The sequence below is a fragment of the Rhinolophus sinicus genome, linkage group LG06 (assembly GCF_036562045.2).
Source record: "Rhinolophus sinicus isolate RSC01 linkage group LG06, ASM3656204v1, whole genome shotgun sequence".
Classification (NCBI taxonomy): domain Eukaryota; kingdom Metazoa; phylum Chordata; class Mammalia; order Chiroptera; family Rhinolophidae; genus Rhinolophus; species Rhinolophus sinicus.
In genome coordinates this window covers 107,949,473-107,965,270 of record NC_133756.1, presented here as the reverse complement: position 1 = coordinate 107,965,270, position 15,798 = coordinate 107,949,473, and the positions used below count along the sequence as shown (strand labels likewise).

The 15,798-nt window shown below is 40.4% G+C and overlaps 1 protein-coding gene across 1 annotated transcript in view; it reads right to left on the bottom strand.

Annotated features, from left to right (window-relative positions):
• RAB38 (RAB38, member RAS oncogene family) overlaps window positions 1-14,389 on the bottom strand; it is a 50,150-nt gene extending 35,761 nt beyond the window's left edge. Inside the window, exon 1 of the mRNA XM_019739564.2 lies at window positions 13,849-14,389. Coding sequence (XP_019595123.1) covers window positions 13,849-14,050 — 202 coding nt within the window. The 5' untranslated portion in view covers window positions 14,051-14,389. The remainder of the gene's footprint in view (window positions 1-13,848) is intronic.
• Window positions 14,390-15,798: the final 1,409 nt, after the last annotated feature.

The following is a 15,798-nucleotide window of genomic DNA, read 5'->3' as shown; positions in this document are numbered from 1 at the left end:
AATTAGGAAAATAAAATTGAAAATCCTTGCCCCCATGAACATTACATTCTAGTGAAAAAAGATAAACAGTAAATAAAAAAGTAAGCAAGATACATATAATATTACAGTATCTGGTGAAAAGTGCTATGGAGAAAAATAAAATAAAGCAGGAAAAGAGAAAAGGGTTTGTGAGTGGAGAGGACAAAGTTAAGCAGCATGGATAGTGATGACCCACTGAGAAGCTGTCATTTGAGTAAAAACCAAGTAGAGGTAAAGGAGCAAGCCATACGGATATTTAGGAGATGGGAGTTTTAGCCAGAGGGAACAGCAAGTACAAAAATGCTGAGGCACAAAAGTGTCTGCGAAATGCTTGGAGAACAGCAAGGAGACTGTTGGCTGGAGAGGACTGAGCGAGGGGAAGAGGGTGTGAGATGAGGCAGGCAGCTCACACAGGGTCCAGACTGTACACAGTTTGGGGCCATTGTACAGATGCTGCCTTTTATTCTGGGTGAGAGGAAAGCACTGAAGGATTGTGAACAAATGAGGAACATGAACTGACAGAAGTAAATGGTTAATTCTGGCTGCTGCACTAAGGAATGACTTATAGGAGTCAAAGTTGGAATTGGGGAGATAAGAATCCCGGCAAGAGATAATGGTTTGGACCAAAGTGGTAGTAGTGATGGTGGGAAATATTGATTGTTCTGTAGATATATTTGGAGATGAGGTGATAGATGGGATGTAAATCATGATGTGATTGAAGCAAGACTCCCAAACTTTTGCCCTGATTTATTGAAAGTATGGAGTTGACTTTACCTGAGATGGAGAAGACTTTTGGAGGTGACGGTTTTGTAGATCAGAATTTTGACATGCTAAGTTTCAGATGTCTGTTAGGCAGATAGGTTCAATAGGAAGCTGTATATATGAGGTTGAATTTCCAGGGGTGATAAGGGCTGAGATTTAACTTGTACTTTAAATTCTGTACACCTCTGCCAGTTACACCTTTCAAAGTCCTGTTTTCACCCTATCATTTCCCTAATTAAACACTTTCAGGGATTCACCACTGTCTACAGCAGATGCCAAAAACTGAAGTTTGTGCTGCTAACACGTTATGTCACCCACATGAGATTTAAAGCAATTTAAACTATTTCCCAAGAATTATAAATTGGAAGATCTCTAATCAAACAGATATTAGACTATCTTGAAAACTCAGAATGTTCAGAAATACAGAGTCTACATCATATGAATAATGTTTAGAAATTAGTTCATTTGAACTGACCAGTACCAAACATCCAATTTTAAAGGGGAGAAAAAAAAAAGAAAATTTGCTCAGATGCTATTCCTTTCACATTGTTATATAACACAAAAACACTCACTGCCTCAAATTTGTGTATTTATATCAATTTTATTAAAAATAAGTCTAACAAAATATATACAATTCAATGCAATTTACATATTTTTTAAATTATTGCTATTGATCCATTTTTCTTATTATAAGGCTCTAATAAATGATTACCTAGAATTCTATGTTTTTATTTTTTGCATTAAAACACTCTTTAACACATGTGGCCTTGTTCCAATACATCCATCTAGCTGTACGTGGAGTTGTGTAGAGAAACAAAACGGGAGCCAGGATGATGGGGAAGCATTATTCCCATTTCCTAGGGAAACAGGGAACAGTAGCTTCAGTGGCCCAGTATTGGGAACAGATTTTTCAGAAGCTTCTGAAAGATGGACAAGTGTTTGCCAGGTAGAGAAAGAGTTCATTTATTTTATCCTCTTGGCTCCTATGGGATTTTCAAAGTGCACACCTTGATCTATAAGTTAAAAGCTAGTCTTCAGACCGAGGTCACGGTCCTGCCCAAAACTATGCCTTGCTAGGCTCTGCTAAATTCTGCTTCTTGCTTTCATTCATACTCACTCCATGGCACCCCCACGCCCACTAGAACATACCTTCTCCCATATTCTCTACCTAACTAAATTGTAGCTATTCTTCAACGTACCAAACCCTTCCTTTTGGAGTCTTTTCTGACTACTTGGCCCCACATTTAATTCTTTCCTCCTCTATACTCACACAGCACTATCACTTGCTTGCCTTGCCTTGTACTGATTTTTATGAGCTGCAAACCTCTGCAGCCTGCATCCCCAATTACACTGCAACTCCTTGAGCCCACGTGGAATTACTCAATTACTGTCCCTGTATGTCTCCATAACACACACACTCGGAGAGACTCTTAGTCTACGCTCACAATGGACTTGCGAAATAGAATGGAACTAGTAATACAAATACTCTTTACCTAATGAAATAACAGTTAATATTGATTTATTACTTATGAGAGGGAATGCCAGCAGGGAGAGGAGTGAACTGAATAAAGCAAGGTCTCTGAGCCAACTCATTTACTTTTCATGCCTACTAAACTCCTGCTCATTCTTAAGATCCACTCTCTGTACCCAATTCAGAACCACCCAGGTTCTTTGTGCAGTTTCTTTAGTTCCACCATAAGTAACGGCTCTCATTTCATCTTACCACTGGCCATCATCTCTTATAAGTAAATCTCACCTCTATTCAATAAGGGAAAGCTGGATGCAGAGTATTGAATCAAGCTCAAGTGTGTAAGAAAAAAAGATGACATAAAAAGTTAACAATTGTTTCTAAGGTGTTCATAAACAATAGCATCAGAGAAAGGAAGGATGGATATAGGAATCTATATTTTAAGTTAAATTTCAAAAATATTCTCATTACATTCTGAATTTATGTTTAGATTTAAAGCTGTGTGTGTGTGTGTGTGTGTGTGTGTGTGTGTGTGTGTGTGAGAGAGTATGAGTATCGCAGTATCCCAGAATATTTTTGTCACATTGATTTTGACTGGAGTCCAATGCTCACATTAAATGAAATAACTCCCTTGGATAGAGAAACAAAATCATATACTGAAGTAATGTCCAATATTGGATGGATGGAGAGAATGAAACCAAGTGATAGAAGAGATAGACAATTAGCATCTTGTGTTTTTAAATAAACGAATTGCAACCTAAACAAATACCTAACCAACAACCTAAAAATACCTCCACTGAAATGTAAGCACAGATCTATTAAATAAAAAGCTATTCTTGATGCATGCCAAACTATTCTGGGGTGCCTCTATGAACTCACAGGTGTACAATTTAAAATTTCAAGGAAAACACAGTGGTGCTCGAGATCAATCAGAAACCTCAGGAACTACTAGCTCGAGGTAGTTCGCAATTTTAACAGTAGATCGAGTTCCATTCCTTTTGATGTGATCATATTTTTTTCAAACAGGGGTTTTCGCAGTTTGTGTAATACAAAGCAAGAGTCATGTGAAAATCAATGTGAAACAGGAAATGAAGGGTGGTAGCATCTAGAATATTGCTTTCTTTAAATTTAAAAAAACACATATATCACGCTACCCCATATAAGACTTCATTTTTATTCCAATACTGTCCAGCATCATATTTTTAATACTCAAACTAGAGACTTGTGTCCTTCAGTCACTGTTGCTTTCCTGCCTAAAAATAGTATATTAAGTTGGTTGTTATTAAGCCAAACAAACTACATGTTTGTAGCCGTGATACGTACAAATTTTACAGCTCATTCAATTCTTAGTTCTATCTAAAAGTGTAAAGGTTCAAAAAATAATAAATTATTCCTTTAAAATAAATAATGTGCATTTTCTAATTGCAACTTAAACAATCTATGACACATGAAAACTATTGCATTGTCATATCACCCATTAGGAAATAGAATAAGCTGATTAGAAAATAGGATTTGAAACTACACAAATCTGTTGATATCCCAGCACTATCCCTTACTACCCATGTGACTTTGAAAAGTTTTACATGTGTTTTTTCCCTTGTGCGTATGTTTTCTAGTCTGTCTATGCACAGTTCTCGTGTCTCTATGATGAGGTTAGTAACAGTGCCTACCAGACAAGCTCACTGTGCACAATAAATGATGCATGAAAATGCACAACACACCATGCCTGCCACTCAATAAATGGTGGCTATTAATAACATTTTATTGTAGGAGAGAACAGTCCTCCCAACAAGTAATTTAAATTAATTTGTTCTAAACGTCATCCTATAGATTAGACTGAAATTTGTTTAAATCCCTCACATTATAGATAATTTCTTTGTCTAACTCGTTAAGCTGGGGAACTATTGTAGGTAGATTCAGAAGCTGAAACTGAGCTTCTCCATCACACAAGAAGCTAAGTTTTCAATCATTCATCTTGAGAGAGCAGATTTACGCAAGGCTGATGAGGAAGAAAAGTTAAATAATGTTTCAGGATAACACTACCAGACTATACAAAAAGTAGAGACTCACAGCAAAAAGTAATAATTCTGATTTCCCTCGGACATTTGAAACAATTGACTACTCTCTTCTTAAACTCTCTTCCCTTTGCTTTCAAACCTGCCCTTGCTCAGTTCTCCTCCTGCATGGTGTTTTCTCCTTCTCTTCTTTGCTGACTCCACAGTTATTTCATTAAATTATGTAACAAACAACTTGTGGCAAGGTCTGCTAAAAATCATGAAGGCTATTTGGGGAAGTACCAAATAATTGCTAAAGGGATAGTGCTAGAAGGGGATAAAGAAAAGTTGCATGGGATTCAAGGGATGAAGACGTTTGCACGGGAATGAGAGAATCAGGGAAGTCTCTGCAGAGGAACTGCCCTTCCTAAACAGGACGTAGGATTTGGATGTGTGGAAATAAAGGGCAGGGCATGTGAACCAGCAAGAAGAGCAACAGCAAAGGCAGCGGCGAGAAACCTGGGGTATGAACACGGAATAACAGGAGTTCAAATGGCCAAATTCTAAGCCTCATAATGGAGAGTGGGGGACATTCTATTAGGAACGTTATTTGAAGCCAGACTCTGGATGACTCTGGGTGTCCACGATGCCACACCATGATCTTCTCTTTTTCATTACATGACCTCCCATAGGGCTGGGTGCCTGCTAAATTCAATTATCTTTGTGTGCAGGTGCTTAAGACAACACCAAAACATCTGGTGTTAAAAAATAGCTTTCAGTTATTTAAATCTCATTATTAATAAACCAAAGAAGCTTGATTCTGGTTCCAGTTCTACCATTAACTAGGTCTATGGGCCTGCGAAACTAATGTGACCCTCCATTCAAAGCACAGCTTCTTTATCTGTAAAATTAATGATTTGGATTGATAGGCCCTCAAGGTTTTAACTTTGTGACAAAGACCTTTCAGGAAGTAATAAGCTCATCTACTGTACAAAAATTATATCCCAAAATTATAAAGATACAGTTTGATCATTTGACCTCCAAATGAATGACATTTCACTCCAAATTATGAAACTTTGTTAAATGAAGTACAGTTTTTAAGAATTGGTCTTTAAGGTCACTCTCCAGTTTTTTTGATGAAAAACTAAAATAGAATGCCTCCTTAAGAAAAGTGATTACCATATTTATTGATTCCAAAATGTATGCATTTGTATATGTTAATGTTCATAAAATTATCAAGTCTTTCAAGCATGAACAAAATTAAGTATATTAATTTTGTTTTGTTGAACGAAGTTTTACATTAATGATATGTCTTGGAATAAAAGCAATGATGAAATAGTTGACTGAAAAACTTTTTATTGAACAAATAAGCATCAATTAAGCACCAACTACTATGCTAGAACTCAGGTTACAGTTTGGTGGGAAAAGACATTCCAATGCAGTAGTAGAGGACTTCTAATCTGGGGTAAGCAGAGTGGCAAACTGGAGACTATCTAACTGGAGAATGACACCTGCAGAGATGTCTCACCACTGTGGATTACAAACTGATGGGGGGTAAAGCTTGAGGAAGGCATGGGTATTAGGAAGCTGCTACAATAGTTCAGATGAGTTGTGAAGAAGACATGGCTAGGAGGAATAAGAGCTAATTTCCAAGGTAGAAAAGATAGGATTTGATTAATACCTGAGTGTGGGAAACTAAAGGTATTAGTGGGCAATGGTGGAAGTTAAAACCTAAATTATTTTCAAAGAGTAATTTAAGATCATATAACTTCTTAACCAAATTCCCAAACAGCTGAAAAAAATTAGTGGAATTCAATAATTTGGAACCCCAAGCTCCAGCCACAGACATGACCTTGTCAAGTTGAGGAAGACTACTCTAGTACAGCAACCTAGAACCTGAGAATCTTCCCTTGATGAAATAAACCTTCTTTCTACCCCAGCAGAGGTAGGGCCACCATATCCCCCTGAGAATGTCCATCTCGGAATCAAAGAGAGTGAAAGAAATAAAAGGGGTTCTCAATGGTTTGAAGGCTTTGCAGGATTCCCCAAAGTTAATCATCAGAAGAGAAGAAAGGTAGGTTTATACCACAGCATAACTACTTCCAATTTTCTTTTTTTTTTTTTCAGGTGAGCAATGACTCTAATGGCAACTCAGTGACTGCTTAACACCAAACCACTTTTATTGAGCAACTACTGTGTAACACATACCATGTTCTACTTACACTTGGCCCAGTTTCCTCACCTATAGAACTGGAAATAGCAAGACCTGATTGCCAGAATTACTGTGGTGTTTAAACTGCAAAGATTGCTATGACAAATTGATAAACATAAGGAATTATCACTCATAACTTTCAGTTTAGCATATATGTTCTTTCCTAATTTGCTGCTTCTGTTTCACCACCTCCCTCCACACACTCTGTAATCTCTAGCTAATGCCAGATTACCCACAATCCTCACTGTGTTTCCTCACCTCCATGCCATAACTAGGGTAGGTCACCTTTTTAAACTTTCCTTTCATACCTGACACTTCCCGTTCAGAGCGCTTATCAAAACAGTTATTAAATAATTATCTTCATGATTATCTTTTAATATCTTTATGTCCTACTGTGTTTCCCAAAAAATAAGACCTAGCCGGACAATCAGCTCTAATGTGTCTTTTGGAGCAAAAATTAATATAAGACCGGGTATTATATTATATTATATTATATTATATTATATTATATTATATTACATTATATTATAGACCCGATCTCATATTATAGAAAATATTATATTATATTATAGTAAAATAAGACCAGGTCTTACAATAATTTTTGCTCCAAAAGATGCATTAGAGCTGACTGTCTGGCTAGGTCTCATTTTCAGGGAAACATGGTATTAGACTATCAGATTCCATTAGAGCAAAGATTGATCCACTTCATTCTCCCTTTTAAGTCCCTCTGCTTATCAAGCAATCAAATAAATTTTCCCAGGCAAGATATACCTCTCAAATCCTCAAGTTTTAAAACTACTTTAATATAATGCAGTAAAACAAAAAAATTATTTAAGTACCACTTTGACCCTCAATGAGAGTAACTGTGTTCCTGACAACAAGACCACAATGAGACAGATCCTGGGTTTCCTTTTGACATGGCCAGGCCTCAAGGACTCCAGTCACTTGTTACTGGCTAAGACCCCACAATCTCCTCTCTCAATAGCTTTATGACTTAGAATTTGTCTTTCGAGTTATCAGCTCTCCTATCACCTCATCCCCACCATGTTAATTCTTCTCATCATGACATATATAATCTATAGGCAATTGGGAGCCACCAAATTATATCCTGGGAAGATAAACTTGACCTTGGTACACAAAGCAACTAGAGGAAGAGGAGACCAGAACTAGTCAGATGGCTATGACAGCAGAACAGTTAAGTAATAATAGTGCTGTCCCTGGTCTAGGCAATTGAGTGGCAGGAGAGGCATAATTACTATCTGACTAGGAGATGGATGGTGTGTGAGGATCAAAGAAGAAGGAGAAAAGATGGCAGAGGTTTCAAGTCTAAGTGATTGGAGAAAAGATAGCATAGTTAACACAAACAAGAAAGTCCAGTGTGTGGGGAAGATGTCTAGCTTAAACTTACAAATAGCATCCTTTACTATTTTTATCATTAAGAGGATTGATTGTGGATATATTCTGTTTGTGTTCCTTTGTTGCTGTTATTTCCTTTCGTACTTTCCAATTTTGCTACACTGAGCATATGTTACTTTATTAATAGAAAAAAAAAACACCCAGCAATCCTGTTTTTTTATGCAACTTTGCTATGACATAGTGATGTTGCAAGAGAAGTGAGATCATAAAGGAGACGCCCAGCAAGAAGACAGAACAGTAAGTCTGAAGCGCGTGAGAAGTCCAGGCTATATGCACAGTTTTGGAGTTATCAGCATAGAGTTTAAAGCCATAGGAATGCATGAGATCCTCAAGAGAAGGAGACAGTTAAAGAGGGCCAGAGGAGGAACTTCTGTCTCAAGTTGTGTAGCCCGGAGCTCACTCACAGGGAGTAACTTGTGCGAAGTAGGAGCACAGGGAATAGCACACTAGCTAGAGGCTTTGTCCAGCCAGCTCACGTTTAATCTCAGAGACTGGATGACGATGGTGTAGAGAGAACCCCCTCTGTACCACCAGAGATTTCTGAAGTTACCTATGTAACTTTACTCAGTGTTATAGTGATTTGCTTTCATACCGTCAGGCCCACTACACTGTGAACTTCTTGAAGTCAGGAACCAAGTCTTGTTCACTTCTTTATTCTTCCTTGTTTTCCCCTCACCTAGCACCGGGCCTAACACATACCAGGCATTTATTATACACATTTGCTGAAGAAACAACTGAACGCATAAGTGCTTCTCCTCCCCACGCCCTCCTCTCCAATGACAGCGTTTCTTGGTCACTCTGCTATGTGCTCTCCTATCAGAACTAGTCCTCTAAAACCTAGATGAGAGGACATGTCCCACATGCTTAATGCACATGTGTCTGTGACAGATGGAGGTTTTAATGGTTATCCTGAAAGAAGCCCGGAGGTGCTTTCCCAACACATCCCTCACCGCACTTTGAAAGTTCACAGTTTTGCTCAGTGTATATATTATTTACCTCTAAGCACATAGTATGTTAGTCCACATAATACTTAGAAAATCTATAATTATCCAGGCAAGAACCAAGGCAATATACTGCTCAACTGTCCAGAAAATGACTGCAATTTAATGTGCTTTTTCGTTTCTTTTGCTTGACATAGTGGTTGCCAGATTTAGCTCTTCCTACTTTTCTAGATCTATTTCATTGATATTTAAGATTCTTCTTCTAAAACTCCTTGGAGAATTACAGTATTTTGAAATAGATACTGAAGAGATGGTCAAGTCCAAACACTTCCCTTGGTTGAATTTCACAATGTGGAAGCACTTCATCACCTCTAAAACAACACACCACTGTGGCCCAGAGGAATCTCACAGCCACCAGTGTGGGGAGTCCGTGTTCCCAGGCTCCTGATGCTACACTCAGGCTGCCTCCCCCTTTCACTCTGCCTGTTGGATGGTTAATGTCCTCCAGTGCTTCTGTGTCACACGGCTTAGGCTGGGAAATTTAGTATAGATGTGCCCTGCAGAGAAATATTTTCTTATAAGTTGGATATTGTTTTAAATATTTAGAAGCATTGATTATTTAGTAGAGACTAGCAGTGAAACTTTTACATGGTGAAGAAGCACTCTCTAAATTACCTGCCAACTTTATTTTCTACCATATTTGTTAAATCTAGAATTGGGTTTTCTGACAGACAACAGACTTGGTCATCTCTCTCTTATACATATCTATATTTATACCTATATATCTGTATCTATAGGTATATTATCTATCTATCTATCTATCTATCTATCTATCTATCTATCTATCTATCATCTATCTATATATGTTGGAGTTAAATAGACCTGCTACTCCTGTTCTCCTCTGCCACTTGTTAGCTCTTGTGACCTTGGGCAAGTCCTTTACCTCTCCGATTCCTGATCTTTTCTAATATAAAATAGGTTTAACACCACCTGCTCTCTCTAGACCCTCAATGATGCTGGGAAAATCAAGCAGGAAAATGTATGTGAAACCAGTTTAAAACAAGAGTCATAGCTAACATTTATTCAGCATTTAATACCTGTCAGGAACAGCTTTACATGAATTAATTCATTTCATTCTTTTAACAATTCTAACATGCAGATTCTGTTATTGTCCCCCATTTATAGACAGGAAACCAAGACATAAAAGTTAAGTAACTTGCCCAAGTTGCTTGGAATAAGAAGTTTGAATAAGCTACCACATACTACCTGGGCACAGTGAGACTATATTAAAACTGATAGAGATGGGAAGCGATAAACAGTACAAATATGTGATATCACAGGAAAATCAAACAATCATCATTTTATAGATGGGACAACTGAAGTCCAGCAAGGCTTCATGGCTTGCCCAATGTTAGGTATTATATGTTTATAATATCTATAATTTAGAATATATTTAGAATATATCCAAAGCATTCCATTTCTAAATTGTAGGAAGCAGAGCAAAGCTATTAGGAACCTGGGTGCTGGATTCAATGGCCATGTTTTAAATTCCAGCACTACCACTTAAACAGCTATTTTACTGGGAAATTAAAAATTAAATGTGTGGACAATTGTAAGAATACATACTTAAGAAATGTTAGCTACTATTACTCTGACTGTCCCAATTCCTGCAGTGAGGTCCCAAAGAACATCAAGAGTTCTAGAGAAAATTGTATAATTCTCTTTGAAAGTGCTAATGGAGTAATGCTAGTATCAGAATTTAGAGAGGAGTAGAAAAAAAAGAGTCTCAAGTACGAATTTTTTGTTTACTTCTTTTCTAATAAATCTATAAAAAGAATCAAACCTACAACCAAGAATCAAATTTTCAAAAATACATGTTCATTCCATTTCCTTTCACTGTCTGCACAGTGGTATTGAATAATATCCAAAAACCCGTTAGAAATAGGAAGGAAAATGTAAGGATAACCCATCTACTGAAGAAGAAATGCATTTAAAGGGGAAGAGGGCATAACCCTTATAGGCCATCTGTACACCAGGCATTCATACTGTAGCCATAAAGTATATGGCTTTGATTCCAAACCAGGTAGATCTAGGTCAACTCCAGCTTTTCCACTTAGCTGGGTGGCCTTGGGCAAAGTGACTCAATTTTTCTCATCCTATCAAGAGCTTTTGAACCCAGAGCCAGCCCAGTTGCTCCTCTAGGGTGGAACCACTGGGACTCGAGGTGATGACTGTTCCTTGTGGGATTCATCACATTGGTTTCAAGGCCAAGTTCACAGTGCTGAAATGCACTTTCTGGAGTCTTTCAAGATCAGACTGCCAGTCTAAGTGGCTATGAGATATATATCATGGGAATTTGTTGGACAAATGGATCTCTACTTGGCACTGAACCAAATGAACATCAAGACTCTCAGCAAAGATTTCATTTATAGCAGGTGGATCTGGTATCCTGTCTGGACAGGGCAGATCTCTATCTGTATCCCCATCCCTCTCACAGCGAGGCCCACTAGCCTTCACTACTTGTTCTTTCCAGATGTATACCAGAGTTGAGCGCAAAGGAGAAAGAGAGGCATTCCTATGTTTGAAGAGACAGGCCGAGATTTGAAGGTACTATAAAGCACGCTTAGCTGACTGGAGTCTGGGTGGGCAGCTAAGGCTGGCTCTCATATGAACTCACTTTTCACGGGTCTACCTATATAGCCTGAAACATGTCAGTACTATGCTCCAGACATCCTTTCCACAAACACTTAGCCTCCCCCAACCAGCTCTGCCTGCTGCCCACCTTCTAGCTCAGCCAAAGGGCCTTTGGGCTGGAGGCTGCCAAAGATAGGTTATCACAGAACATCAGAGGTCTGGGACGAAGAAGCTGCCCTACTGAGATGCTGCACAACACCATAGCTGGAGAACTGACTTTCCAGGGCTCCTCAGATTTCTTATCTACACAAGCTTCTGTGGCTACAGTCTCTACAGCATCCTTAGTCCAGAATCATGGCTCAGGAGGCATTTCTAAGCTTGGGAGTTAAATTGCTCATGACAGTGTTATAACATGGATAAAGCTGAAAAATGGTGCTTGGTATTTTAGAACAGATTATATATGCAATATGGAAATCATCATTTATTAGGATTTAATCAGCACATTTATAGCATGTCCTTCTTGCCTAGCATTTATACATGCTCAAAAAAAAAAGTGGTAGCTAGTGTACAACAATAATCCTTGCTGCTCTGCTAAATGGTAGGGACTATCGCCTTTAGCTAGCATTTATTGGTTGCTCAACTCTCATTTGTTGGGAGAAAGCAGTCCATCTATTTACAGATAAGGTAACTGAGACCAGGTTAGGAAGTTTGCCTAAAATCACCCATGACATATGGACTAAAACAGGGACTCAGACGGAGGCAGTGTGACTCTGGAATTCAGGCTCTTAATCAGGCTTTCATTCTTCTCTGTTAGGTGAGGACACCGAGATTCATGGACATTATATAACATGTATGAGGTCACATCCTGACTTGCATTTGACACAAAAGTCTAAATTACAGCTGCAGCCCCTTTCAAACAGTAAGCTAATGCTAGACCTGAGTTCGGGAGACTTCTAACTCATCCAAAAGAGTTTGCAGACCCTGAAATGCAGCAACAAAGTACACAGATGCATAGTGGATTTTCTAGAGGGAAAGCCCAATCACGTTATGGCTGATGACATTTTCTGGTCTGTGATAACCCCTGTGCTACTAGAGCTGCTGAAGATGACTCTCTATGCATGAATCTGGCCACATGCCAAGAATGTTATCATATGATCTGGCAGCTGATGAATAAAGAGGCACTGGAGTCCCCAGAACCAGAAATGCCCTTTCAAAAATTTTCCACATTTCTTCTTGCTTCAAGCCATGATAAAGTGTTTCCAGTCAAACGCACCAGCTAAAAAGAACCTATTCTCTGAAAGAGAACCAGCTAGTTTGGGTTCAGCACTTAAAAAGGTTCTTGGAGCCACAGACCATGAAACAGTCAGAGGTGAAGGGGCTCATCCCAGAATCCCAGCAGGACGATTTCTGAGCTGTCTTTGTCTAACCCCTCTCCACTTCCCAGGGATGCACTGAGCTGAAGGGACTTGTCTGAAGCCACTAAGCAGGTTAGTGAGTGGCAGAGCCAAGATCTGTAATGAGGGATCGGGCATGCCCAGGTTGCAACCAGCCTCAATCCAGGGACTCACTCACGCAGACACTTTGCATCCTCACATTTGACGGGGCCTAGCTTCTGGTACAAAGTCTCAGAATCTAATTCTGACGTCAAACACCGTAAAGAAGCTTCTCCTTTTCCAGGTCTCTCAATGAGAACTTTAGCGCCACATCAAAAATGTTATGGTTAATGTCATAATCCTTTACACAAAACTGGCCTTAAAATAGATACACAAACTCCTTTTGATAGACGACAGAGAGGCAGAGGGAGAAAGATAAAGAGAAATAGCACTTTGCTCCCATATGCACACGGAAAGGTCTTTGGCTTCCTCAAAACAGAACCTCAAACTCGCTTGACTGAGGGCTGAAAAGGGGGTGGAGAAAGTTGGAAGAAAGTAAGCGATTGAAGATAGGAATTGGTAAACTCCTTTAACCCAGGAACTCTCCCGGTTCCCGCTGTGAACCCGTCTACCGGGTTCCCCTCGGTCGGCGGAGGCACGGAAGGGCGGGCACGACACTCAGGGTCGCGTCACCAGCAGGATGGTCCGCGCCCGGAAAATGAGCTGGAGGCCGAAAACTGAATGCAACTCCAGATGGGTCTCCCTCTGAGTCCCCGGGAAGGCCCATGCTGTGTAGAGATCCCAGGGAAGGGAGTTAAAGCAACAGCCCCAAGCGCTGGAAGTTTCAGCGAGGGAGAGAAACTTTTGTTTTGTTTTGTTTTCTTTGAAACCAAGTTTCCAATGCACCAGGAAAAGTCTCATTCGGCGCAGCGCCGGGGAACACCAAGCTCTCCCATTTGGCCGCAACCCTCCGCTCCAGGACTGGAGACCGGCTGCGAGGCGCTCCCGCGGCCCCTCCCGAGGTGCTCACCTGCAATGTCCCAGAGCTGCAGGCGCACCACTGTCTCTGGGTCCCAGTGGAGCACCTTGAGCGCGAAGTCCACGCCGATGGTGGCCCGGTAGTGCGAGGAGAAGTTCTGGTGCACGTAGCGCTTAATGATGCTGGTCTTGCCCACGCCCAGGTCGCCGATCACCAGCAGTTTGTACAGGTGCTCCTTGTTAGGCATCTGCATCCTGATTGCCAGCCCGTCGTGCTGCGCGGTGCCTGCCTGGCCGGGAAGCGCAGCCGAGGCCTGGGAGGGAAAGAGGCTCGGGGAGCACGAGTGAAGGCGCCGGGGAGAGAAGGCGGCGGGGCGGGAGCCGAGGGGCGGGACTCCACCCCGCCGCCTGGAGAAACGCCCAGACGGGCGAGCAGGGGTTAATCCTCCTCCCTACCCCGCACGGTGCGGCCTGAAAGCGGAGCGCAGATAGGAACCACTCCTGGGGACTGGGAAGTAGGCGGCTCGCGTGTGAATGCCTGTTGCACAGATTCTGCATACTGTGCTTTACAGCTTCCAAAGAGCTTTTCTCGCCTGTAATACTGGCCATAAAGCTGTAAGGGGTTGTGTTTTTATTTTCCATGCTTGAGCGCGAGAGTACTGAGTGTCAAAAAATTTATGTGAATTGCAAGAGATGACGTTGACAAGCCTAGCTGAAGGCTGGGTTCCCGAGGTCAGGGAACATGCCACCGTCCCACACGCAGAACTTGGAAGAGAGGCAGCTTATAACACAATTTCAGGAGGGAGGACATGCAGGTGTAGTTCCAGCATGCCCTGGTTTTTGATGCCAGTGACTCTGGGCAAGTCATTTGAGCTGCCCCAGCCTCCTTTCTTCCTCAGGGACCTGGTAGTGGTAATCCAGACCTATCAGCATCGTTGGAGTGTGAATACTGAGCAATTTCATACTTAGTCAACTGTTAATAGTCTAACAAGGAGGATAATTGGGCTGAAACTGCTGAGGGCATCCTTGGTTTTTAGCCTCCTTGTATCTTAAAAGCTCTGAGCTGCAGCATTGAGGTTAAACAACTGGTCAGATTATTTTAAGTGATGATAATAGCAGCCTTGCTATTATCCATGACTTGCTATGTGCCAGTTTTTGTACATATGTCACTTAATCATCTCTGCAGTCTCAAAAACAGAAATCATTATTCTTCACATTTTACAAATGAGGAAATCAAGGCCTACGCATTGTAAGTAATGTACTCAGGGTCAAACAGGTAGTGAGGAAAAAGCCAAATTCAACTCTAAATCTTTTGGTGCCAAAGAGTTTTGTTTTATGTTTTTTCATTCATTCTTTTAACCAATATATATTTGTACTTGGGGTGATAAAGAAATAAGTCAAAGATTCCTGATCTCAAAAACTTTAACCTTGTTATGGGTGGAGAGAGACAAGACAAACAAAAATAAGTAAGTATAATCTCTAATATATTAGTTGGTGATAAAGTACAGAAGGGATAAGACAAGTTGGAATGGGGTTGGCTTTTAGATGAGGTGACTCAGGAAGGCCTCACTGAGAAGGTAACAATTTGGTAAAAACCTGAATTTGGTGAGGAAGTGGCATGAGGATCTAGGGCATGAGCGTTCTATACCAACATGAGTCATTTTGTGCCTGAATGTGCTGGGGAATGAGCAACGTCCACGTTATCTCATTTCATCTTTCCAATTGTCTTATGAAGTGGAGTATTTTGTTTAATCTATAGATGAGGAACAGAAAGAAAGCAGCTTTCCCAAGGCCACACAAGTGTTGGAACTCGGTTTAAATCCAGGCCCATGTAAAACTAAGAATGGAAGGTTTGGTGCACCCACTGTCTTTCTGACTTCCTCCGACATTTAGCCTGCACAAGCCACCAACAAGCAGAAGAGTTCCTGAGATGCCTGACCTGGACAAATCACATAACCACTTTGAGCCTCAGTTTCCACATCAACAAAATGAGAGTAATATC